The sequence below is a fragment of the Triturus cristatus genome, chromosome 7 (genome assembly GCF_964204655.1).
Source record: "Triturus cristatus chromosome 7, aTriCri1.1, whole genome shotgun sequence".
Taxonomy (NCBI): domain Eukaryota; kingdom Metazoa; phylum Chordata; class Amphibia; order Caudata; family Salamandridae; genus Triturus; species Triturus cristatus.
In genome coordinates this window covers 764,031,529-764,057,150 of record NC_140590.1, presented here as the reverse complement: position 1 = coordinate 764,057,150, position 25,622 = coordinate 764,031,529, and the positions used below count along the sequence as shown (strand labels likewise).

The 25,622-nt window shown below is 43.0% G+C and overlaps 1 protein-coding gene across 5 annotated transcripts in view; it reads right to left on the bottom strand.

Annotated features, from left to right (window-relative positions):
- The window catches only part of GCGR (glucagon receptor), a 482,251-nt gene that overhangs the window by 55,792 nt on the left and 400,837 nt on the right, over positions 1 to 25,622 (bottom strand). For all 5 annotated transcript variants that reach the window (XM_085617519.1, XM_085617521.1, XM_085617523.1 and 2 more), the window contains exon 9: positions 21,205 to 21,265. In XM_085617519.1, coding sequence (XP_085473645.1) covers positions 21,205 to 21,265 — 61 coding nt within the window. The remainder of the gene's footprint in view (positions 1 to 21,204; positions 21,266 to 25,622) is intronic.

The following is a 25,622-nucleotide window of genomic DNA, read 5'->3' as shown; positions in this document are numbered from 1 at the left end:
AAGGGGATTTTAAGGCTAACAGTAATAAATGTTTGAACTTCTTGAAGGAATTGGGCCAATTTGGAACAGGAAAAAAACATATGGACATCATCAGCCGCTATTAAGCCGCATCTAGAACAGATGTGGCCACCACTACCGTTGTTAAATATTTTTTAATTGGTATTTACTTTCTAATAATTCATATGTTTTTGGTTATGAAAAATATTTTATCGTTTAATATTTATTATTTGGTAATTAATATTTATTAATGATTATTTATTGGTATTTATTATTAATGTATTGTTAATTAATTATTCTTTGGTAGTTATGTTTGTAATAATTATTTATTGGTATTTGTAAATAATTTTGAGTTATTTAATAATTAAATCACTAATTATTTTAAATAATTATTTTATTTATAAGTATGTTATTTTTAACTTCTACGCTATCCAACACTTTCCGTACTGTTGCACTCTCTGGAGTTGGAATAGTAATTTTTACCCCTACGCTATCCAACACTTTCCCTACTGTTGAACTCTCTGGAGTGGGAATAGTAATTTTTACCCCTACGCTATCCAACACTTTCCCTACTGTTGCACTCTCTGGAGTGGGAATAGTAATTTTTACCCCTACGCTATCCAACACTTTCCCTACTGTTGCACTCTCTGGAGTTGGAATAGTAATTTTTAACCCTACGCTATCCAACACTTTCCCTACTGTTGCACTCTCTGGAGTTGGAAGAGTAATTTTTACCCCTACGCTATCCAACACTTTCCCTACTGTTGCACTCTCTGGAGTTGGAATAGTAATTTTGACCCTTACGCTATCCAACACTTTCCCTACTGTTGCACTCTCTGGAGTTGGAATAGTAATTTTTACCCCTACAGTATCCAACACTTTCCCTACTGTTGCACTCTCTGGAGTGGGAATAGTAATTTTTACCCCTACGCTATCCAACACTTTCCCTACTGTTGCACTCTCTAGAGTTGGAATAGTAATTTTTACCCCTACGCATTCCAACACTTTCCCTGCTGTTGCACTCTGTGGAGTGGGAATGGTAATTTTTACCCCTACGCTATCCAACACTTTCCCTACTGTTGCACTCTCTGGAATGGGAATAGTAATTTTTACCCCTACGCTATCCAACACTTTCCCTACTATTGCACTCTTTGGAGTTGGAATAGTCATTTTTACCCCTACGCTATCCAACACTTTCCTTACTGTTGCACTCCCTGGAGTGGGTATAGTAATTTATACCTGTACGTTATCCAACACTTTCCCTATTGTTACACTCCCTGCAGTGGAAATAGTAAATTTTAGCTCTACGCTATCCAACATTTTCCTTACTGTGTTTTTTTGGAGCTGGAGTAGTAGTTTTATTGTCAGTGCTATTTAATATGTTTTGTATTATTTTAGCTAATGTAATATATAATTAATTTTAACAATATTCAAATGAAATGTAATTTTTTAAATGTGTTATATATAATTATTTAATTTGTATTCATGTTATTATTTTATGTGTATGATGTATTTGTAATTTATAATAATTTTTAACAAGTTATACGTTATTAAAACAATTATTTAAACTGATTATTAAGTAAGTATATATATTATATATTATATGTATATGTTTAATTAATGTTTTATTAAATTATATATATTAATTATTAATTTTAAACATTATAAAATATATTTAATTATGTTTATTTTATTTATAAGTATTATTTGGTTTATTTTCCAAATTTTTTTTTAACTAAAAAATACTCTATTTTTAATAACGATATTTTTGACATTCTATATTTTATTTTCGATATTTTTGTGCTTACCATGTTGTAGATAGGATGTCGATATTCTTGACATCGATATTTTTGCTCCGATATTTTTGTAGGTCGATTTTTTGACCTTCGATATTTTGTCAGTGATTCGGTTTGCTAACCAGCTGGGTAAGACCAAGCATTGGACTTGAATCTACTAAGTAGCCAGAAGATTCTGACTGAAAGAAACAGTGTGTACATGAAAATCTCCCAGAGCTGGAAGTAGGGAGCACCTAATATCGGTGGATATAGTTTTATACTATCTCCTGCTGTACATTTTCAAATAACTCCTGCTACAAAGGCTGTGTGCCAAACGCAAATGGCCTGCATGGAATCTGTATTGTAAACCAAACCTTGAAGTCTGTATACTCCAAAGTAATTTTCATTGAGTCACTCATGTCATGATTAGCACACTGGTTCTAAAATAAACATGTTAAGAAATATGCAAAGCTAAAACTATTGAACACAAATTATTCACTAAAGTCTGAAACATTTCAAACAATAGAAATGTCAGTTTTCGCAAATGCATTCAAGTGGTAAACAAACCGTTGGCAGAAATTAAACCTGACTGAAAAAAGTCAGAAGGGGCATCACCGACAATAAAGTGTTTTCATTAAATTGTGAAAATACTGGCATCTTGTTTTAAAAACTCACATATGATTTAAACGAACTTGGAGGAAATATGTGTAGCATGTAAGACAACATGAAGCCACGCACTTAAGAGAAAACAAGACAGCACAAAACACACACAGTCAACACAGCTGAGAGACACAGGATAGTTGGACTTTACCGAGCGCATGACTTAACATAGCATAACATAGCATAACACAACATGCATGCTCTTGAGTGATCGTTTACATTTTAGTTTGAGGAAATCTGAAATCACTTGTATGATTAGGGTAGGTTTTAGCAAAAAGATGTACACTGTCAACTCACAAACATCTGATGATTTAATATTTACAAAGAAATTATTTTATGAATAGAAATTCGAGGCTTTGATTGCAAATTTGCATGTACAGTGGTTTTGAGACCATATTGCTCTCCACAATACAAAAATTGTTTAAAAGTACTGCCGAAAATTAATAACAGCTAACTCGAACAATCCTTCAGTTGGTCAAGCATTGGAAGCAGATAAATGCAATCTTATGACAAAAGCATGGGCGGGCTTTACTTCAAGCTGACAGGAGGTCGCGAATAAGGAACACAGGCGCTGCAATGAGGTGCATGTTTGTCCAGTCACGTAAGTGAGGAGATATGAGAATGAAACAAAATGTGAATGGCTTTTGAATGATGGTGGCAATTTAAGGCATGCCAACAGCAAGTAAAAATAATTAGGCCCCACATTAACTCTAAAATGGAAATTATGCTGCAGACAGCGGGCTGGATCAAAGCAAGGTCTTGAGAAGCTAAACAACTGATAGAAACGTGACCTACAGCATCAAAGAAAAAACTAACTTTGAAAGAAATCCAAGTCAAAAAAATAATGTAAGCAAGTGTCAGCCTTAAAACATGGTGAGAACAGTAAAAGAGCCAACAATAAGACAGCGCTAACGTGTTTATTCGGTGAGTCTTAAAACCTCAGAAATAACAGATGGTCTGGTATGTGTGGAGCCATTGAAAAGGATAAGCAGCTTGAAAATATCTGCTAAATGTTCATAATTGGAAGAAATTGTTCCAAAAAGGGGAAATGCTACGCATTTATAATGAAGTGACTACAAATAGGGGAATGTGTTCTAAAATGGCTCAACGTGCAGCAGAAATACAAGTATCTAATATGGAGACATTTACACTGATGGTTGTTAAAGTCATGTGGCAATGTGAAGTGTGACTGAAAACTAGAAATATTTCCAAAGTAAGATAGCTAGGAGATGTGGTTCCATTCAATGAAACCAGTAGTAGAAAGTGATAAAAGATTTGTTTAGGGCCAACTGTTGATTGCACTACACCACAAAAAGAAAGGTCTCTATGCAAAGGCATGCTGTGATGCTGTGCAACCCTTTTTTTCCATCCCAGAATTGCAGGCCAAGCCCCATTGAAGAAGATATCTGTTCACATCATTTGACCAAATAAACAGAAACATGTTAAGCGAAAAGACCAGCACCAAATGAGAAATCAAGCAATTACAAAAGAAATATTAATAGCCTAAATGTCCAAGTAATTGTGGAGAAAATTCCCATTTTATACCGATTATTAAACATACATTGGTCCCAATGCACAATGCTACTTGCACATGTACGCTTGGCTGACATAGGCAAATAGCCCCTCGTGGATTGCAGTGCATGTATGCCTGGCCCACAAGTGTGCTTTATACACTTATGGTCCACCATCTAGGAATCTTTTTTAATCCCCCTGAATGTCCAGATTCTTTAGTTCTTTTTTATTCTAGAAGGAGTATAGACAAGGATGCCTTCCTGCAGGACTGGGTAAAGAGTTCACGTATACATTATACCTTTGTGATGGTTCCCTGGGGGATAGCACAGGTCAACACACAGGTGGTCAAGTTGGTTTCTTTTGATCACGTCAGTGGAGAGCAATTTCCAGTTCCACAGTCAATAGGTACTGATTTTCTGGTCATGTTTCTGAGTGTCTGAGCAGCCTTAGGCATCCGTAAAGTCTCCATCTCTTTAACTCTCTGTCCTCAAACGAGAGTCCTTTCCTTCTGATACAGTGCAGGCTAGCTGGCCCAGCCGGTGACTAGAACAGAGATTGCATCTGGCTCCAGCAAATGTATCACACAATCTAAAAGTTCGATCGGAGTAGGGTCAATCTGGCTTGGTCTACCGGATAGCCAACATATAGAGGTGTGTGATATCCCTGGGCCATGTGTACTGCGCTCCCCCGTCAGCGTACTCCCTTTAGTATGCAGAAATTTGGGTGGTATCAGGCTTTTGGTGTCTGCAAATCCTAAATGTTCCCATGACTGAGATGTATACAAAGTGTTCTGACTGTTTCTAAATAGCAGAACAGCTGGACGAATATTATTTATTGATCATCGTCTTGTTTGGAAAGTTCACAATGTTTTTTCTAATTTTGTGCATAGAGGTCTTGCATGTCAGAGCCAGGGATTTCTCCAATGGATCATTTACCCTCAATGAAGAGACTTTTGCTATCTCCTGAAGGAAAAAGAGCTGGAATAGGCCAGTAATGTACCTTGTCCTTTTTATTCCCAGACTAAATAGAATGTGGTCTATTACCTCAAGTATTTTAAGGAGAGGACGAGAGCTCTATAACATAGGTTGACTCATTTTCACAAAACCTAAATTCCTCATATTTCTTGTGAGATGAGTCTGGGTTGATGCATTTTTATCTATCTATCTATCTATCTATCTATCTATCTATCTATCTATCTATCTATCTATCTATCTATCTATCTATCTATCTATCTATCTATCTATCTATCTATTGCTGTGATTGCGATGTAGATAAATTTGAACTTATTGATATCTATAACTTTGGTATTGAATAATGAATAATCTTTCTAAAACTGTAAGACACTCTGGATTACATTATTTATTGGTTAGAACAAGACAAATACTGTAGCCAAGTAATTTAGGGCCTCATTTGGATGTCAGTGGGACTGCCACTGACGGAATTTCGGTCTGACCGCTGCATCATGATGCAGACAGTCGGACTGCAGCGGTCTGGGGACAGACCACCGCCTCCGACAGGATCAAGGATCCTATTGGGGCAGCGGTCGGGCTCCTATCTCTACCATGAGGGTGGTGCCTCTGCAGGCACCACGGCAGGAATTAGAATGTCACTTTCTGACTGCCTTTTCAGGACGGTCTCACCACCATGGAAAGGTAGAGCGAGAGGGACTTTGGGGGCCCCCACTGCTTAGTTGCCTGGGGGGGGCACCACACACAGCCATACGCTGTGTGCCAGGCAATACATGATGCCTGCAACCGGTGTATGGTTTTGTGCATGGATGTGCATTAAGTGCCTTTTACTACTACAGCTTGTCCTGCAGCACTTTTCCTGGATCGTAGTGCAAGCTGCAGTAGCAAAAAGCACTTTTTGACTGCCTGCATGGTAGTGCTATCATAATAGGGTAGGTGTGACTGCCGACTCATTGTCGGCCGATCACCTGCCTGCAGCGTCCGACAGCCATCGCAATCAGGCCCTTAATCTCAATCAATAGGCCAGATACGATGATTGTCGGGCGAGCATCTGACTTCCATCGCCATGGAAATGTGACCGTCTCATAATGAGTCAACGGTCCCACCTATCCTATTATGATAGGACTGCCATGCAGGCAATTGGAAAGTGCCTTTTTCGACTATGTTTTGCACAAGCTGCAGTAGTAAAAGGCACTTAGTGCACATTCATGCTAGCACACAGTGCATAGATATGTGTGGGGGCACTACATATTCTCCCCAGCCCACTTAGCAGTGGCCAACAGGGGCCCTGCTTTGGGACCCCAAAGACCCTTTCGGGCTGCCTTTCCATGGCAGTGGGACCGCCATGAAAAGGCACTCAGAAAGAGACATCCTAATCCCTGCGCAGGCACCGCCTTCATGGTTGGGATAGGAGGCCGACAGCTGCCCCAACAGGATCCTTGATCCTACCAGAGGCGGCGGTTTGTCCCCCAGACCGCTGACGTCTGACCAGTCGCATTGTTATGCGGCGGTCGGACCGATGACCTGGATGTCGGTGGGACTGCCACTGACTGCCTCTAGGTGGTGGTCCCACTGACATCCAAATGAGGCCCAATGTATTTACTCAAAATTTCCAAGAGCTGCATCTGAGATTGTTGACATGGAGCAGTCCAGAATCCCAGACAACCTGCAACAGCAAACATTATTGGAACAAATTTCAAAGGAACCGTTGTCATATGTCTTAATTTTCTTCAAACTTCAGTATGTTTGACTAAAACCATGCTATTTTCTCACATTTACACCAAAAAAGTGACCAAAACCAAAAGCTCACATACATATCAAACCACCACGTCTTCACATGTCTACCAACTAATAGTAACCGGAACCTACAATTACAGGTTCCTGGATTTCAAAGGAATGGAAAACCCTGGTAATCAGCCCATTGAACTGCAAATATCTGCACACAGTTACTTGAATTATTGAAGTGATCTGTTTGCTGTCTTGGGTGCAGGGATGGCCAGATTCCAATGATAAATAGCAACTTTGTACAATTTGATACCGTCAGACTGTCTAAGGTATATGTTGGCATTGGAGCCAGAGTAGACTCTGTCATCGACATAGTGGGAGTCCACCCAGACCTAAATCGAGGACCGAGAGTTTAGGGTAGAAGGTACTCTGTTGCAATCCAGTACTAATCTATTTAGGTTTTTACATCCATAATCACTTGGACAAGTGCCAGCACTCCAAATTATAATTACAACTGGCAAAAGCTCAAGTAAAGATGCTAAAAATGGCTGCCAATATGTCAAACGATCAACTGATTATTGATAAATATGATGCCCAGGTGTGCACAGTCTTGATACTGGTGGAAATATGAATGTCTGTGAATTTCCTAAAAAGACTGCGAGGAATTATTGGAAATCATCATAAAATGAGACAGATCTCAGGAGATGACATACTTCAAACTTGTAAAGATCGTTCAATTACTAATTTTGAGGACAGAAAACAAACATCTGCATAAAACATGCTTCACGATGCATGTGGTGATGAAGACTCTGGAGTTGCCGGCGTGTTTAGCACCGCAAGATCAGGGTAGATAAAAGCAATATCAACCTCCGGTGATTCAAGCTAGAAGCTTACTATACACATAAGACGGGTGTCACTGAAGCAGGGCTATGTTTTGCTGTAACTTTATAGTATGTACGTAACAGTTATTGCCCGGTATGAGCGACACTGCATATCTTATATTATAGCTCTCAAGAAACTAGTCCTTCTATCTGATATGTAACATTGTTGGTGAACCTCCAAACTGAGATATGTGATTAGGCAATCAATGTAGATATATAGTTACGATTACTGTATAAAGGAGACACTGCCTCTCTACGCTCAGAGTCCGCTGTTCAGATTTCCAGTTCTGCTTTGGAAAGTCATTGCAGCTCATTCATTTGTGCTTATCAATGAGCAGTCACATTATGGTCTGTAAACAGAGATTGATGGAACTGTAAACGGCCACGCCTCTTTTACCTCAGCGCCAGTAGCAGCATCAACTGCTACATGAGTATTGTGCCTTATAAATGGCTTTCTTTTAATGTCAGAAAAGGAAATGGTATGTTCTTTACTGCTGAGCCTCTGTTTCTAATTATTACTTTTATTGGCACAACTAGCGCTTTTTGGTTTAGTGGCAACTTGTATTGGTTTGATTCCAACGGGTGTAACAAATGTATGCTTCTACGATGTAATCAAATTACATGGCCTTAAAGGCACCTAGGATGCCCACCAAATAATGCTTCAGTCATCTCTTTCTTCCTTCCATGCACTTGAAAGTGTGGTTTAATTACCTTTACAATTCGAAGTTAACATTCATGCTGTGCTAAAAATGTAGTATCTGTGCAGCCGCTCCCAAGCGTAGGGGATTCTATATTGACGCCAATGCAGTTTTATAACGATTGAGGGTTGATCAGAAAATATAGCAAGCTCAGTTCCTGAGACTTGACAGCAGAGTTATCTTTAACATGATCATATTGATAAGCAGAGGGTCAGATCTGATCTGTAAATGCACTGATGAGCTGCTGATACCTGTAATGTATGCGGGTCTGAAGGCGGGGATATCATTAGATTTCGCCAATATTACTGAAGTCAGGACACTTGTACAGGCAACTCTTGAAACTCAGCACAAAATAAATGAGTGAAAGTGCATGAAGTACACTGAAGATACAGCAGTACCTTACATACTCTCAAATCAAGTATCTTACAGCCGTCCGCCAATTCTACAATCAGAAGGAGGCACTCTCCTTCATATTCTAAGGAGAGCCAGAATGATATGTAGGACCTGTCTCATCAAGGACAGAATGGAAAGAAGAGCTGAACAAGGACAGGTAGAAAATGACAAAGATAAAAATAGTCGTGTTAACGGCGCTATACAACCAGGTTGCCCTGCAGGAAAAGGTATTTAAAACACAAATTGTTTGAGATGAATCCTGAAATTAATGTAGAGAAAAGCTTTTTCCTGACCACTCTCAGGTAAATTACCATGAATGAAAAGATGGATAGGTTTACTGAACTAGGAGGTGGACGACCCAAATAATTGACTGTATCCTTAGTTGGCTGTATGTTTTTACAGACAAGGAAGACACATCCCTGTTCCACACCATTATACTGCACAAGCCCTCCACATTTTACCCTACACATCCACAATAACTCCCATGTATTGCTTTTGAAAAGACAATTCTGAAAGATCGCACTAGGTTGGAATTCTATACATCCTTACAGCATTTTTAACAGAGAAAGAATACAGCAAGTAGCCATAAAACCAACCAATAAAGTAGGAAATTATTATCCTTCTGGAGTTTAGTATGCATATTGTTGAAGCATTATGGCTGCTGAATATTGAAACATTATAGAAAGATCTCACGTGGCCCTCTATAGATCACAAGTGTAACACACCTAAAGATGCATTATTTCAGATACAAAATACTCAATACCAGGGCCAGCAGCCAAGATAAAAGGCATGTTACAGAGAATTTTTACAGCTGCACTTTAAGCTTTTTTTGTTCTTATGATCTGATTTTCTAAAATAAATTGTGATCAGCAAAAAGAAGAGATTTATGGTAACTTGTTTGTTTTTGCATGTTATAGTTTAATACAGAAAATTAAGATCCTCTCTGCATGTTGCGACTCATTCCACCTTTTTAAAATTGATTTATATTAAACTGGTTCTAATATGTTTTTGCAATAAATTACTATGGGGCTGATTACAAGTACAGCGTTCTTGAGACCGCCGTACCGTCAGTGGCAGTTGGACCGCTGCCTCCTCGGCAGTCCGACCACCCGATTAAGAGGAGGGCGGTTGGACCTCCACAACCACCAGGATCTTGGATCCCATGGCGGCGGTGGGGAAAGCGGCACTCCATGGGGCGGTGCCGATGGCTGCACTACCGTGCTTATCACAACCTGCCTTTCCGCCGGCCTTATCATGGTGGGGACCCCTCTAGGAAAGGTTGGTGGAAAAGCAGGGAAGGGGCTACAACCTGGGCCCCAGGGCTATTTTGCCCATTGGGGACTATGCATGTGCGTACATGTTGTGCCCCCCTCTGTTTGCACTGTTGTGCGTGCACTGTGTGCCATGCACGACATGGTACATGGTACACAGTGCACCCAACATGCAAGTGGCTCTGCAGCAGCACTTAATTCAAGCTCTTTCTATGAGACGAAGCATGCCGCTGCTGTGGCACCAATGCCACAAAACCGCCTGCCCGGCAGTGATTCTTGGAGTGGTCTTTCACTTCACCTATACTCACACTCCTGGTCCCTGCTATGTTTGCCCATTATCACATACTGGGTGTTGTCGCCTATCTTCAAAATGGCGCCAGTCAGGCGATTTCAGGTCTAAGCTCTGTGTTGTCCCCAAAGGTGAGCAGAGGGGCCAACTGGACATCAGACACTGTTTTCCTCCTCATCTTGTTTTTCCATGTTTATTGAATGCACTAGCAACGGATCTAACTGTAATGCAACTGTAATTGATTTAACGCTATAACACGCCTTAATCCTCATGTAAAGCGCTCTGATACCTCCGGGTCTATCCTAGACTTCCTCGTCTCCTCGCTGTGTCTCCTACCCCCTCCCCCACCTCTCCCCTCCTTCATTCTTTGCTTGCCTCTCCTATTCCTTCCCTCTCTCCCCTGAATCTCTTTCCCCCTACCTGCTTTGTTTATCCTCGTGCCTAAGCTCCGCTCAATCTCCCTCCCCGTCGCCCTTTTACATTATCCCCTTACCCTTCTACACACGGATGTAACTCGTAATTGACGTACCTTCTGTAATAATGTGTAATTTGTAACCTATGCAACCCTACCAGCCCAACTCCCTATAATGGCCCCCTCTAGTATGCCCTTGTCCAAAGCACTCCTACTCCCCTTGTTGGGGATGGATCCAACATTTTTGCCCTGGAGTCTCAGAGACCCTTCTGAGAGAGTCCACAGTGACAAGGGAGTCTCACATAGTGGAGGTCTGGGATTGATCCCCTTACCACTGGAAACCGTCTCCTACCCTGCCGGAAATCGGACACTGTGTCCACGCTGGGTTTTCTACCCCCTTCCCCTCCTCCTCCCTCCTTCTAAGTGTGCCCATGACCAAAGCACTCCTCTCCCCTTGTTGGGGAGGGATCCAGCATCTATGCCCTGGAGTCTCAGAGACCGCGCTGAGAGAGTCCACCGTGACAAGGGAATCACTCAAAATGAAAGACTAGAAATTATCCCTTTACCGCGGGGAGCTGTCTCCCACCGAGCCGGACATCAGACACAGTTACTTCCTCGTCTCCTCGCTGTGTCTCCTACCCCCCCCAACACTCCCCTCCTTCATTCTTTGCTTGCCTCCCCCATTCCTTTCCTCTCTCCCCTGAATATCTTCCCCCCTACTTGCCCTGCTTTTCCTTGTGCCAATTCTCTGCTTAATCTCCCTCCCCTTCGCCCTTTTACATTACCTCCTTACCCTCCACATGCCTTGAACCAACGGATGTAACTTGTAATTGACGTACCTTCTGTAACAATGTGTAACTTGTAACCTATGTAACTCTTCTCATGTAAAGTGCTCTGATACCTCCGGGTCTAGCCAGCGCTATATAAAACTCAAGTAAATAAGTAATATGGTGGTTGGGATGCTGCTAGCTTTGCGGCGTTCTTTCAACTGCTGCAATGGCGGTCTGGCGGTTGGACCGCCAATCTCCTAATCGGGCCCTAAGTGCTTTATAGTGCCTTTCACTGTGTACTACAGAGTCTGCTTTTTTTCTCAATGTCTCCAACCATCCTGTTTCATTCATCTGAAGGAACAAGACACCAAGGGCTTAAGTGATTTGTGGGATGTGTGATCATATATTCTAAGCAATACAATAGACTCTGCCGTACCGTAAAAGGATACTGAAAGTCAACTTGGAGTTCCATGAATTTATAAATAAACCAAACCTTCACCTTTGTTTCTCTATGTGGTCACTGAACTCCTCTGTGACTTGCAGCATCCTTATAATGTACAGCAGAAGGTACTTCCTCATATATAATTAATACTGAGTCATTATAGAGCAAGACATCAGTTTACATCACCACCCAGGCCTAAACCCTGCCATCACCATCCATAAAACTGCCAACACCCCCCTGATGTCAGGGAGGACCATGTGCACCGTGGGAACGTGTATCCCTCTAGCAGGAGCCCACAGAATGCCCTGTGATTACTCCCCGCCTGCCTTACATGCACAGCGGGCCAGGAGGAAAACCTGGGGTCCCTGTGCCTTGGGGCAGCGTTGATGGGGCTAACACCAGCTGTGGCTTTTGGGACCCATTCCCTGCCCCATAACCATGCTTTCAGCTTGACACATCAGGCAAAAATCAGGCGGCGAATACTGTCATGTGATTCCCACATGACAGCGGTTTGATGGGTCGGGGAAGTGATGAATAAGGGAATGTTGTCTGTTTGGCAATATCACTCTCTCCACCAAGGCCGTGTTATTAGTGGCTGGGTGGTGCTTGGTGTACCTTGGATGAGATACTCTGCTACCGCCCTCTGTCAATGTCTAAATCAAAGCCAAAGATTCCTAATCTTTATACAATGGCTGAAGCAGAGAAAGTTTGGGGAACACAATTTTGCGTATCGAAGTTCAGACAGACTTCATAATGCAGTGAGTGCAAAGTAACCATGGCTTCAATTATCCCTTTAACAAGGATAGGGCGATCCGAGGGAACGAACAAGGAAATTGAGTAATCAGAAAATCAATGCAACAGTGCTTCCACTGGTCAATTTAATTATAAGATTGAAAGGATTGTAGATTTGTAAAGGAATCTAACTGCTACAGAAATATGATTTGCAGGAAGATTGCAAACGTCAATGATTTTACACTTTCTGTTCTTTATCTCATAAAGTACACACGTCATAAATTCATTCATCAGACCATGAAAAAAGAAAGCACATTTTTAAACAATAATCAATTTAAAACAATGAATCATGGCTTCACATAATAAGCCGCTAAATGACTGAAGTGCTGTGAATGGCAATTAAGGTCCTGATTATGAGCGGACTGTCATGCTGGCGGCCTGCTCCCACACTGCCAAACCTGTGTGTGCACCACCCACCAGATTACGAGTTTCCTCATGTCTTGCGGGCTTTTTTCGGCGGTGCCTCTAAAAATGGGCCCCACAATGGGAACGCCAAAAACTGTTTCTGCATGGCATGAACTGTAAATTCCATGTCATGCAGGAACTGGGGTGCATGCATACAGGAGGGGACATGTTGTGCCCCCCTGCATGCATCCCCATGAACATGGACAACAGGGGCCCTGTAGGGCCCCCTTTGTTTCAGGACCGCCAGCCTTTTCATGGAGTATTTATCTTGAGTTTTACATAGCGCTGGCTAGACCCGTAGGTATCAGAGCGCTTTACATAAGGAACAGCGAGTTGCAAGTTACACATTTTAAATAAGTTACACAATGAGGATCAGAGTTACAGGGTAACATGTTACATTTGTTAAAAGCAATCAAAACTTAGTAAACAAAGAAAAAGGGCAGAGTTACAGAAAATTCGTCATGTGAGGGGTAGGGAAGGGAGAAACAGGGAGACGGGGAGAAACTGTGCCCAATGTCCGGCTGGGTAGGTGACGGCCGAAGTGATGGACCAGGGCCGATCTCCTCAATAGCTGAACCAAGCAGCTCCACCGGGCGTCGGACTTAATACTCGGACTCTGCTGTCAAGATAGTGAACAGGTGTGCTCAGGGAGTGTCAGAGTAGCGAGGTGGGTGAGAACCCATGGAACAGGAACACAGGGAAGGGATGAAAGCTTAATTATTACAGAGGAAAGCATTATTAGTAGGTGGCGTGAATGGAGAAATAAAACAACAAAAGGGGTAGAGAGAGCTGCGGGGGACCAGAGTCAGAAGCTGAGATAGGTGAGAGGAGAGAGGGGGACCTGAGGGGGAGTTAGAGTTAAGGCAGTCCAGCAAAAGAGAAATGTTTGAAGGTCGACAGGATGGAGTCCAGTGGAACGAAGGAGGACAAAGTTCAACAAGATGGCGGATCCGGGTCGTGGGTATCTAAGGGAACCATCTAAAAATGGCAGGATACATACAAGGCATGATCACAAAAAGAGCCAAGAGAGCAGAGTTCCATCGAGTAGGGTCGTGAGGGGGACATAGCCACAGTACCAAGGGAAGGCGGAGGGCAGTAGAATGTCGGCTGTATGCGTGCAGAAGCACAACCTATATTTTGGGTATGGTTTATTATATGGAAAGGCCAAACCCCCCCCCCCCCCTTAAGTACGGGCATTGTGGAGTTTACTGCTGCCGCTGGGAAGCTGTTTCACGGGGGTTAGTCATCAAACCCTGTTGTGTGGTGCGCGGCGGGGAAATGGCATCTGCCGCTCGTCCATTATCACGCTTCTCACCAGACCGTGGTGCTAATCCTGCTGCTCACCTTCCACCGGTAGAGGACAGCTCCAAGTGTGGGTCTTTTCTTGGTGGGTGCCTGACTCCTAGGTCTCTGGATCCCGGGTTTCGGCCTTTTTAGGGCTTGTACGGGTCACCGGCCATGTCTGCCGTGTCCCGATCCTCCGCTAATCGGACCTATAAACTGGAAGTCTCGGGCACAACCGTCAGATTAGGGGCGCCACGCCCATCCCCCAGCAACCGCAGGAGTAAAGACCTCATGACACCACTGGTGGCCATGAAACTCGTAATATGCGTGGCACCACCAGCATATTGGTGAGCCCCTGACCGCCTCACCACTGTCAGGGAATGGCTTATCCCTGGTGGGGCGACCGCCAAAGTTGTAATTGGGCAGTTGGACTGCCGGTGCGGCGGTGGCTGGAACGCTACCGCAGCACCCCTCCACCCTGAGTGGCGGTCCCCGGACTGCCAGACTCGTAAGTAGGCAAATATTTCTGGTCCCAAAGAGGACCCATTGCCATAGTAGTCCCATGCAATGACGGGAACTACTTTGAACTTTGTGAATGTGCTCCATTTGAAAAAAGCAGAATGATGTCATTCTCAGTGAAGTTAGCAAGTGGCTGAAGTGGGCTGGCAGATTTCCCTTTGCTGTACTGTAGTTAGTGGAAGAAAAATGTAAATGACACAGCAACTGACCAATGGATAAAGAGGTCTGGCTGAAAGCTTCTATAAAAGTATGAGTATTATATCATTTTATTAGAATGAAAAGGTCAGGGCTAAGCTTTTGTGAAATTAAACAGAAACTTGAGGAAATATTGAATTGGAAGTATATGTCCAACTTCTTGTGCAGCTCATGAACCATCGTTATGTTGATGTGCTACAACCTCCCGTATTATCATGTCCAGGTGGGCAACAATCATTGCTGTATATGGGACAAAGTACTCCCTGTCACACATTATAAGGATATTGCTAATCATTGAGCTTCATATGAAGAAGATAGGTTGTTTACTGGCATTAGGTATGAAAGTAGGATCTGTAGTGCAAAGTTAAACACACCAAAAAGCCGTCAGATATTTGTTGCAATTATAATCAATTTAATACGAGTCTGATTCTTTTTTAAACACTGTCGCTCAGAATGTGTAGAAGGATGCAGAGAGATTCTCTCTTTCCTATAATTACGTGAAGCATGCAAAAATAAGCATGTTGCATGAATATCTCCTTTCTGTTGATCACTGTTAATCTAGAAAAACAGAATAGAGAAAGGAAAAAGTCTGCTTATTTTTTGCAGTTTAATCTGCAGCTGTAGGTATGCTCCATCACCTGCCTTCCCTTTTGGCTGCTTGTTCTGCCAGCAAGCATTATGATGTCAGAACTCAACTGTAATAAATGATTACAGATGAGCAGCTCAGTCATTTCTTTATTACTGGCAACAAGAGACATCAACGGTCACGTGTAAAAAGTAAAATACAGACTAGCTTATACCCATGGATGCCGGCACCCTAGTGGTATGTTAGGAGCACTTGGTCATTGTGTCCAAACCACCCAAGGTCCACAAGAGGATTTTTACTGTCCCTCACCACCAGGTTGTACCTGGAGGAGACAGACACCAAAAAAGAAAAGCCATCCGACTGGCCACTCTAAGTTGGGCGGATGGCTTACCTCCGACTGCGCATACTCCGTCAGGCCATCGGAAAAGTAGGTCGGTGATGCAGTCAGAATAGCCTTCGTCATTGGCATACTGTCTGTCCACTCACTGCTGAATCGGGCCGTGGGACTGTAGGCTTGGTAGGGAGGGTACACCGTCACTGTTGCCACAGAGTACCCTCTCCGCCAAACTTTCCATCAGCTGCTATGCCATGAAATGGTGGATGAGTCTTCTCACGATCACATGAACGTTCCTTGATTTTGTGGAAGGAAGTCTCTATTCCAAATCCCCCACAGACGCCTTCCGTTGTATTGAAATATTTTAATTATAGACATTTTTCATTTGTCCTGATTTATTTCTTCAGTAACAGCATAACTGGAACGGGTTCTGTGTGAAACACTCATTTACTCCCCACGTCTAGAGAATCACAGGGCTCTTCTCTGAGATTTTATCAAATATGTATTTCATAATAGAGCGTGGAGTCCCGGATAATCATATTATTACAGGCACAGTATCATTTTATTTCTCACAGAAATCTTCTCTTTGGCTCCCAGACCCGCCCCGTGAGATGGCAGCCTTTCTAGTTATCATAATAACGTGTCGCTCCCGGTGCCCTGTGCCCTTCTCTGAAAGTCAAGCGAGAGATGCACGGATAAGAACACGCGCCGATCGGATGTGTCACACAATGAGGCGCGCGTCGGGGCAAGCATCAAAGACTCCCGCGCAATAATCTGATATAAAAACGGATTTCTCCTCGCTCTCCATTACGCAAAGAACATCAAAAGCCAGTGAGCAGCCTTCCCTCTGGCGGGGTCCATCAAGTAGGACCCGCAGGGTGCGAGCCAGACACCCGGGCACGAGGGCGGATGACAAGGGCACACGGAGAGGCAGAAGGCAGAGGCGGAGGGAATAGGGTGAGGCAGAGAGGTGAAGAAGAGATGCGCGGTGATTCAGAGCAGGGAAGGACATAGGTAGGGGTGGGCGGAATTTGCGAAATTCACTTTCGCAAATTATCGCAAAAATGTTAAAAATCTCCACAAACACGCGGAAATATCGCGAAGATGCGGAAGTTTTTTCCCACCTGTTCGCGGTAGTTTCTGCATGGTCGCGGCTCGCCAACTTACCCATGCGGTTGCTCGCGGGCGCGGCCATCTTGTTTTCACTTGTCTCACGGTGCATGATCGCGAGAAGAAAGACGTGATCATGTGACGAATGACGTTACTGCGGGTGCGAACTGTCGCAAGACAGCGCAAATGGCTACCAACAATCCAACATCTCGTGGAGAACGCGACCGGATCGGGAAAACTTGTCGGCGAACGCAGGGATTCAGGTAAGGCGATCGCGCGCACGCGAGAATGTATTATTTTACAGCGCAAGCAAGCAAAAAATTGCCGGTAAAATGCGGATTGTGGAAATTTTGACATTTTCCCGCTCTCCGCGGAACGCGAAAATGTCAAATTATCGCAATTTCCGCGAGCGGAACGGAATTTTAGCCCAGGCCTAGACATAGGCGAGTTGGTGAGCGGACACAGGGCAGCTATGGAGGTGGAGAGAGGGCAGGTAAGACTGCAGACTCGCAAAGATGAAGTAAAGGTGAGGCAGAGACTCGTGGTAAAGAGACGGTGGAGTGTGATGTGATACAGAGAAGGGAGGCAGAGAGGTGAAATGCCGTAGAGAGGAGGGGAGAGGGGATATGGTAAGGAAGATGGACAGAAGGGGGTGCCGTGCCTTGTAGAGTGAGAGGACAGAAGGCGAGAACATGGTAGAGGTGAGGAAGAGGGTGAGGGCCACAGACCAGGTGGAGACAAGCGGCAGAAGGGCAGAATACAGAGGGCAGGTGCGGCTGTGGTATAAAGGGGTGCCATGATGTGGTGAGATTGAAGGGTGGGACACGTAAGTCGAGGTGTTATGCAGAGGATGTGTGAGAGACGGCAGGGCAGAGGAGAGAGGGGGCCGAGGCGTGCACAGAGGTAAGGTAGAGCCACGGCAATGAAGAGAGAGCCGTCGCCCTGCTTCCCACCCCAGCAGGAAGTGCCACTCGTAGTAAGTTGTCCAAAGGGCTCCTTATCCACAGGCCCTGATGCCGCGGGATCCTTGTTATCAGCGTCTTCCAATCAGAGTAACTAACAGCTGTAATTAGCTCAAAGTGTAAATACCTTCGACGCCCACGCTCATTTCCCGCTCAGAAAAGAGATAAGAAGTTCGAGAATCTGCGGCTGACTGAGGCACCTGCAGGGGGCCACTAGAGAGGTCAGCATTCTAGTGTCACCTGGGCAACCTACAGCCCCCACCCCCATCAGGCGCAGGGACTCTGGGTGAAGTCCCCCCAGCCTCAATCTGACATCCACAAACACCTATATTTATTTAATAGAACAAGACCTTAAAAATACCAGCATTACAGTTTCACAAAAATATTTTTCTCCCTGTGCAAATAAAATTCCCTAAAGTACATGCTACATCCTTATACATCATTTCACCCACAAGTTTCATAACCACTATACGGTTTGAACAATTATATCTTAGACACAAAGGGCACAAAAGTACGTGCCAAAAATGTTAATATACACAGCAGTCCAATAAAATATAAGTCTGTGTAAAAATAAAATAAATATAAATAAAAATTACATTTTCCATCATTTGCTTTAATAATTGACATTAAATTCCCCCAATTGCTACCTAAAATTAATCCCCACTGTTAAACGGAAAAGCACACCCAAAACCCATCTGAAACAGTGCATCCACTGGGGACATGGACAGGCTGAAGATTGTCTAGTGCAGAGCTGGATTCACAATAGTTTAGCTTTCATCTAACTTGCTTCAATGTCAAGAGACCCATGGAGCGTGTTGTTTGCAACTCAATATACAGATCATTTATATCTTCTTAACTTGGTCCTACTCTGGTACCACACCAACTCACTTCATTCCATGCATTCCTTCGGAATGGATGCCCGCCCCATCTTTCTTCCAACCCACTCTAGAATCAAAAGTGTCTGTTTTTAAAAAACATTTTTTCTTCAAAATTCATCCCATTAAGTAAGTTGCAAAAATATAGTTGTTCAATATATTATCAAAAGCCACATGACATAAGTCAGACTGAACGTTTGGAGATATATATATAATTTATACAAAAAATTTCAGCGAAATGGCAAAATTAACATAAATGTACAAACTTAATCTTTCAGTAAAACACATTTATTTCCCTTGTTCCAACAGTAGAATAAGAGATCCTAATGTTAAAAAATGCTATAATGGTCACAATGTTATTGTGTACATTAGAGCCCACACTTTCTATTTTAATGGCGTGGTCCTTTTAAACCTTTTATAATTCGCTACAAAAGTTAACAACATGGACAACATGGACAAAGCACTGATTGTCATTTCGCCCCACTCAAGATGAGAGGAGCCTTCTTCAGGACACAAACGTTCAAATGATTTCACAAGGAGATGAGTTCAAGACTTTACATTCGTAGGCTCATATAATGTATTATTATAGTAAAATTGTTTTCCACCGATTATCGCTGGCACAACTTAAAACTGTATCATGGCGCCGTACGTCTATCCCCTGATGGGGCACAATAACTATTTCTGAAAATTCAGTGCATAAAGTCAGGATCTCACAACAACCTCACATATTGTTAAAAGCCATTTACCAAAGTGTATCAAGTAGTTGCTCTTATTGCGCCTTTAACTACTCATAACGACTCTCAGGGTTATTGAATGACAAGCCAAAATGTGAACTTTTCCTCAGTAGAAAATACAATTCTGATACACAAGGCCATGACAACTAATGGTGGACTCCAGCAACCTCCAGGTGAACGTCTGTTATGAACAGGGGAAAAGCTAGATGGTGTCCGAATACATAACATCTATGGGACCCCTCTCAACACTCAAACAGAAATAACGACTCCATTCGATGTGGAACTTTCTTTAATCTCCAAGCAAGGTCACAGGAAGCGCATTTGACCATGTACAGCTCATGCGACTGATCAGTACACACGCCTGCCCTGCCACAATGGATTGTGTTTGTCGTCACTTCAGCAATGTCCCATTTCAACTATTGATATGTGATTTATGAATGGCTCCCATCACAGACTAAGAACAAACTGCAACAGGCAAAAAACAAAACAGCAACATCATTTTAAGCATGAAAAGAGGAGACTGCATCACCCCAGCCATGATTGCCCTATACTGGCTCCCAAAACAGGGCCTACTTCAAATCTTTCTCTCTAATCTCGAATTTTTCCTGTCCCTCACTGCCAGTTGTTTTTCTGGTGGTGACAGACAGGATGAAAGGCATTATACTGGCTACCTTAAATAGGGCTGATGGTTTAATGTCCTTCTTTTGATGGCCACTACTCCATCGTGCCGTCGGAGCAAGTATTCCATCAACAGAGCCAACATGGCCATCATTAACAAAATACTTATTGCCCGCCAGTCTCTAAATGAGGCGGACAGACTGTCTCTAAATGAGGCGGACAGACTGTCTCTAAATGAGGCGGACAGACCAAGGGTTTGGCAGGCAGGGTACTCCACTGCCTTTGCGATGGATTACCCGATTCGCCAAGCTCTAAATCAGGTTCTAAATCCTCCTTGAATTACCTCAGTATTAGTGGTACGCCAACATCCACACATGCTTTTGCACTTTGTGATGTTTGCAAATTGTGTCAAATTCATCTACAGACACAGTTTCCTAAAAATTATTTTTTTTGCAGGAGAATTTTCCCACAAACCTTTTTTTGTGGAATAATTCTCTCTCTAAAGTTTTTTTTTACGCTTTTTAAATCTATGCACACTTTATCAAATTCAAATAGCCATGAAATGAAGAAGATACACATACACACAACCCTCACACAGTAGACACAAATACACACAGTGCTACCACATCTCACGGCTCTGACAGGATACACAAAATTCATCAAAAACTCACACAGTTTCAAAACAACACATACAATTCAGATATAGAGATATAACACACACATATCTGGCAAAGCCTCATTGCTGTATAAACCTTTTTCAACTTGGATGTTACCGTGCTGTGCAGCTCAAGAGGATACAAATATATATCAAGTGAATGATTTGACACCAAATGCCAACGCTCACAATGGAAAGACACTATGTACATACAGTTCACATACAAAGAACACACACGTCCATTCACATGCACACATTATGGACTCAACTCGGAAGCAGTGTGAGGGACATGCGGGCGCATGCGCACACACACACACAGTTCAATCATGTCCAGATACTTACTGGATGTTCTCATAAGTGTATTTCACGGCTACCCACGGAATGACGAACAGCACTGGAGCACCTAAGAAACAGAACAACAAAGTTAACTATCAACCTGAGACCACAGGTCAGACTACCCAAACAGGAATTTTTCACAAGGGATAGGGCAATTTGTGCCATCTTTTCCAATAATGGACCACTGAACAAAGACATATACACCAGAAGACAAGTGCACACAACACTTAGTGCAATATTGCCTGAAAATGGTGTTGTCTACGTAAGCTGATATCAGAACGTAAGAGAGCAAGTGATAGAGACCACAGGCAGAGACATGGTACACATGGCGGAGAAAAGGGACCCAAAGATAGGGCGAATAAGAAAAACAGGGCATTAAAATCGGCAAAAAGAGTGTGCCAAAAAAGAATGTGACAGAGAGAGTGAGCGAGAGCTAAAGACCCAGTATTATGAGATGTAATAGCAAGGTGTAATCATTAAGCCTGGGCGGAGTTTGCAGAGTTCCGCGCAAAAAATACTCCACTGCGCTTACGGAGCTCCACGAGCAGTGGAGCGCGTTAGATAAATGCTGTTCGTGGTGATTTTCAGTGGCAGGTGCTTGTTCGCACTGTGCAATCATCGCGAATAGCCCCATGCACAGTGCAAGTGGGTGTAACTTCCTTTCTACCGCTCGAGTAGATTTTTACTCGAGCGCGAGCTGTCTTAATGCGAACGAATGGTTTCTCAACGCGAGAGGTCGTGAGCACACGCGACCACTTGCAATGAGAAATCTGACCGCCTGTATTGAGAAATCTCGCTTGGAGGTTGATTTTCCATGCTAGCGATCGCCAACTTGATGTTGATGATTGTGAACGAGGAAAAATCTCGTCAGGAGGGGATTTTCCTCGCTCGCCAACTTGACGTTGACGAACGCAATTGAGGAAAAAAACTCCACTACACTACGCAGAGCAGAGTTTTTTGGAACTCCGCGAGCTCCACGTAATGTGGAGTGCGGAAAACTCCGCAAACTCCACGAACAGAGCAGAGTTCACCGCCCAGACTTAGTAACCATCAGACAGCGAGCTGAAGCAATGAAGACAAAGGAGGAAGCAATGTAAATGTTCTATCCCGCTAGACAACATAAAGAGAATTCTCTTCATCATCAACAGCAAACGGTTAATATCCTACCAGTGCACAAAGAAAGTTCTACACCAATCGCAGCAAGTTAACACAATGGTCACACTGCCCCCCAAACACTTGCTTTCAACGGCAGCAACTAGCTTACTGCAACATGAGTTCACCTCATCTCAGAAGGGAGGCACACACATCTAGTTATCTTAAAGAGTTCAGTTTTGCACATTGTAGGCCCCTGTCATTGGCACCTGCTGTTGTTTAAAGTCTCCTATGCAAAGCCACAACATGCTCTGTATTAAAACTACATGCCTTTACCAATGTAATCCCTGCTGCTGCAGGACTGCTATGACAGGAAGGCAGAACACTATGGGCCAAATGTATCTAGCATTTTTGTGTTTTTAAACGGGCTTTTCACATGTTTCAAACCCTATGTTGCGATTGGATAAACTGTTACCAAATCGCAAAATGTGTTTGTGATTCGCTATTTGGAAGGGGTGTGCTTAGGGCGTTCCTTCCAAATAGCGAATCCTAATGGTATGTATGAATGCTTTGTGACCGTGAATGCGGTTGCAAAACATTCACTTTTTACCACCTACTTCAAGTAGGTGGTAAGCCCTTTGCAAATGGGAAGGGGTCCCCAAGAGATCTCTTACCCTTTGGGAATGGCAACTAAAACATTTTAGCAGAGCAGGCAGCGGTACCATGAAACACTGCCTGTTCTTAGAAAATGAAAAAAAAAATGTATTTTTTTTCTTTTTTAAATGCAACCTGTTTTTCTTTAAGGAAAACGGTTGCATTTAAAAAAATGTTTTCTTTATTTAAAAGCAGCCATGGACATGGTGGTCTACTGACCTCCGCAGTCCACCAACCCCATGATTTTAGCGATTTCTAGGGGGTCGCAAATTGCGACCTACCTCATTAATATTCATGAAGTAGGTCATTTGCAACACCCTAGGAATCGCAAAAAGTGTTCAACACATTTTCATACATTCCGTTTTGTGATTTCCTATTTATTAGGGAATCGCAAAACTGTTCCTACATACATCTGGCACTATATGCGTGCACTGAAAGAAATGCCAAAATGAATAAATAACATTTTGGATGTTAGCTGTCAGATGTGCATTATGCCTGCTCAGCCATGCAATTAGGAAGTATAATATGCCATGCCTCGTGTTGAATTATGTCTCCTTGATTTGATACATCACAAAGTAAGTTATGAGCGTCCAGCAGCCTGGTTCTTATCTCAAACAATTAATTATAGAAACTTCAAATTAAAATCCTTAGTTCAAGTGTTTACAAAGTCATAATTTCCAATGGATTTTATTTTTGATTTTTGAGATATTACACATGTTAAATGTTTTACTTTTCCCAAAGTTGCATAATTAAACAGAATAAGTGTTTTCCATGGCCGGCAGTGAGGACTTCTGTCTTATGCTATTGTAGCTTTTGAAACTCTTACTGTGTCTTCGTACAAAGACTTCTCTTGACAAAAAGCAAGAACCCAGGAGAGGAATGGTTTAGGGATCAGCCCCTCTAACTGAAAATAGTTAATAACCTATGTGGTGATCTATCTTTGTATTTAATAAAACTTTTTATTGGTTTAAAGATTTGGCTTAGTGTCATGACCTTTTGCGTGCCTGTGGCAATACGTGACAACTTGCTTATAACAATCCACAGGAAATCAGTCCAGAGTCACTCATCTTTCATTTCTATGGTGTATTCTTCTGCTCTCTCTCTGACAAGACACAGTGGGCCAGAACATTGGTCCAATGTGATGCCATGTGATACCCTGGTAATGGCACAAACCCTCTGATATTTTGGAATGTTTCTGCGATCATTCTCTACCTCAGTAGATGGGCACTTCTAGAGTGGCGCAATAGTCTTCGCCCTTGCTGCACACTTCCACTGTTGGGGTATCTATTGCCATCAGTTCATGGCAATGCCACTTTAGTCCACCAGCAGCCCTTCCTGCAGCAGCGCTAGTTTACAATTATTCAAATCAGTTTCAACCGCTATGTGTAGTAGTGTAACTTTGGGTCTCGTGGGATCTCCTACTCCTGTACATTCGCCAATGTTCTGTTTATCCCTTCCGAGAAGGGATATATGTTGGTGCAATACCAGGTAGCGGGAAGGAACTCTCCCTTTTCTCATCTACATCTAAGGTACATCGGGTTGCTGATGTGGCCATTTGCCCATACTAATGCAAAGGTGTGACTATTCAGTTGACCCTGTCTAAATTAAGATGCTGTTTCTGCTTTTCATGGAGCGATTCATACTTCCTGCCACTCATCATCAGTCAGACCCCGAGGTCCTCCTCCTGTCTCAGCCTCATCTTGTCTGAGGTGATGTTCACCAGCAATCGATACACCGGAGATATTCTGTGCGTTATCATTCTCCCATAATTAATTTCCCTTCGAAAGGGTTGAACTTGGGGAGCTCAGATTACTCTTTTCTATATGGCATGAGTGCAGTTGCCGCAATTGGAGTTTTGTGATGCGAATCTTGTCCCATTCACGAAAACCCCATGTGGTGATCCGTCTTTATCCCGGAGGCATGCCTGGGACTTCTGGTCTCCAAAGAACCACAAGCCAGCTGGCTAGTTCCTTTCAAGGGAACATAAGGAATGTCTTTGTGCCCTTTGGGGAAAAAGAAGATTCTGTTGATGTTTCTTATATTTAGGGGAAGTCATGTTCAGAATAGGAATCCTCCCATAATATTGATTTTATATGAGAACTCTCTGAGCAATTGGCCAAACTGAAACCACATAATCCTGGTTTTGTATTATATCAGTTTGCTTAAAAAGTAGCTATATTTTGGGTGGGAATTATTTTTACTATTTGCTTCCATGTGATTGAGAGTGCCTTCGCACTCTGCCCATTGTAGCATCTCCCGCTGCCATTAAGAGTGCAGGGTGTATCTCTGCTCTTCCAGTTTATTGCGATGTGTCTTTTGGCCAAATCCTTGGTCTATAAACTTACTGGTACTCTCTTTCCTTTGAGGTGCGGGTAGGTGTATAGTAGGCATGCTTCTGGAGTGCATTCAACCCTTCGGTCTTCAGTGTTATTAAGTACAATCACAACTCTTTCCCAGTACATTTTCAGGCTTGGGCAGTCCATGTCATGTGAAAGAGATCTGCACCTATCTTACTACAACTAGGGCAGCTCGCCTGTGACTTCTCGAAGAACTTATTAATCCTTTTGGATGTAATGACAGTCCTGTGTATGTAGTTGCAGTGTATTTAAACATCGAATTAATGAACATTTACGGCGTGTTGTCCAGTATATGCTCCCATTCGGTATCCTTCTGTTCTG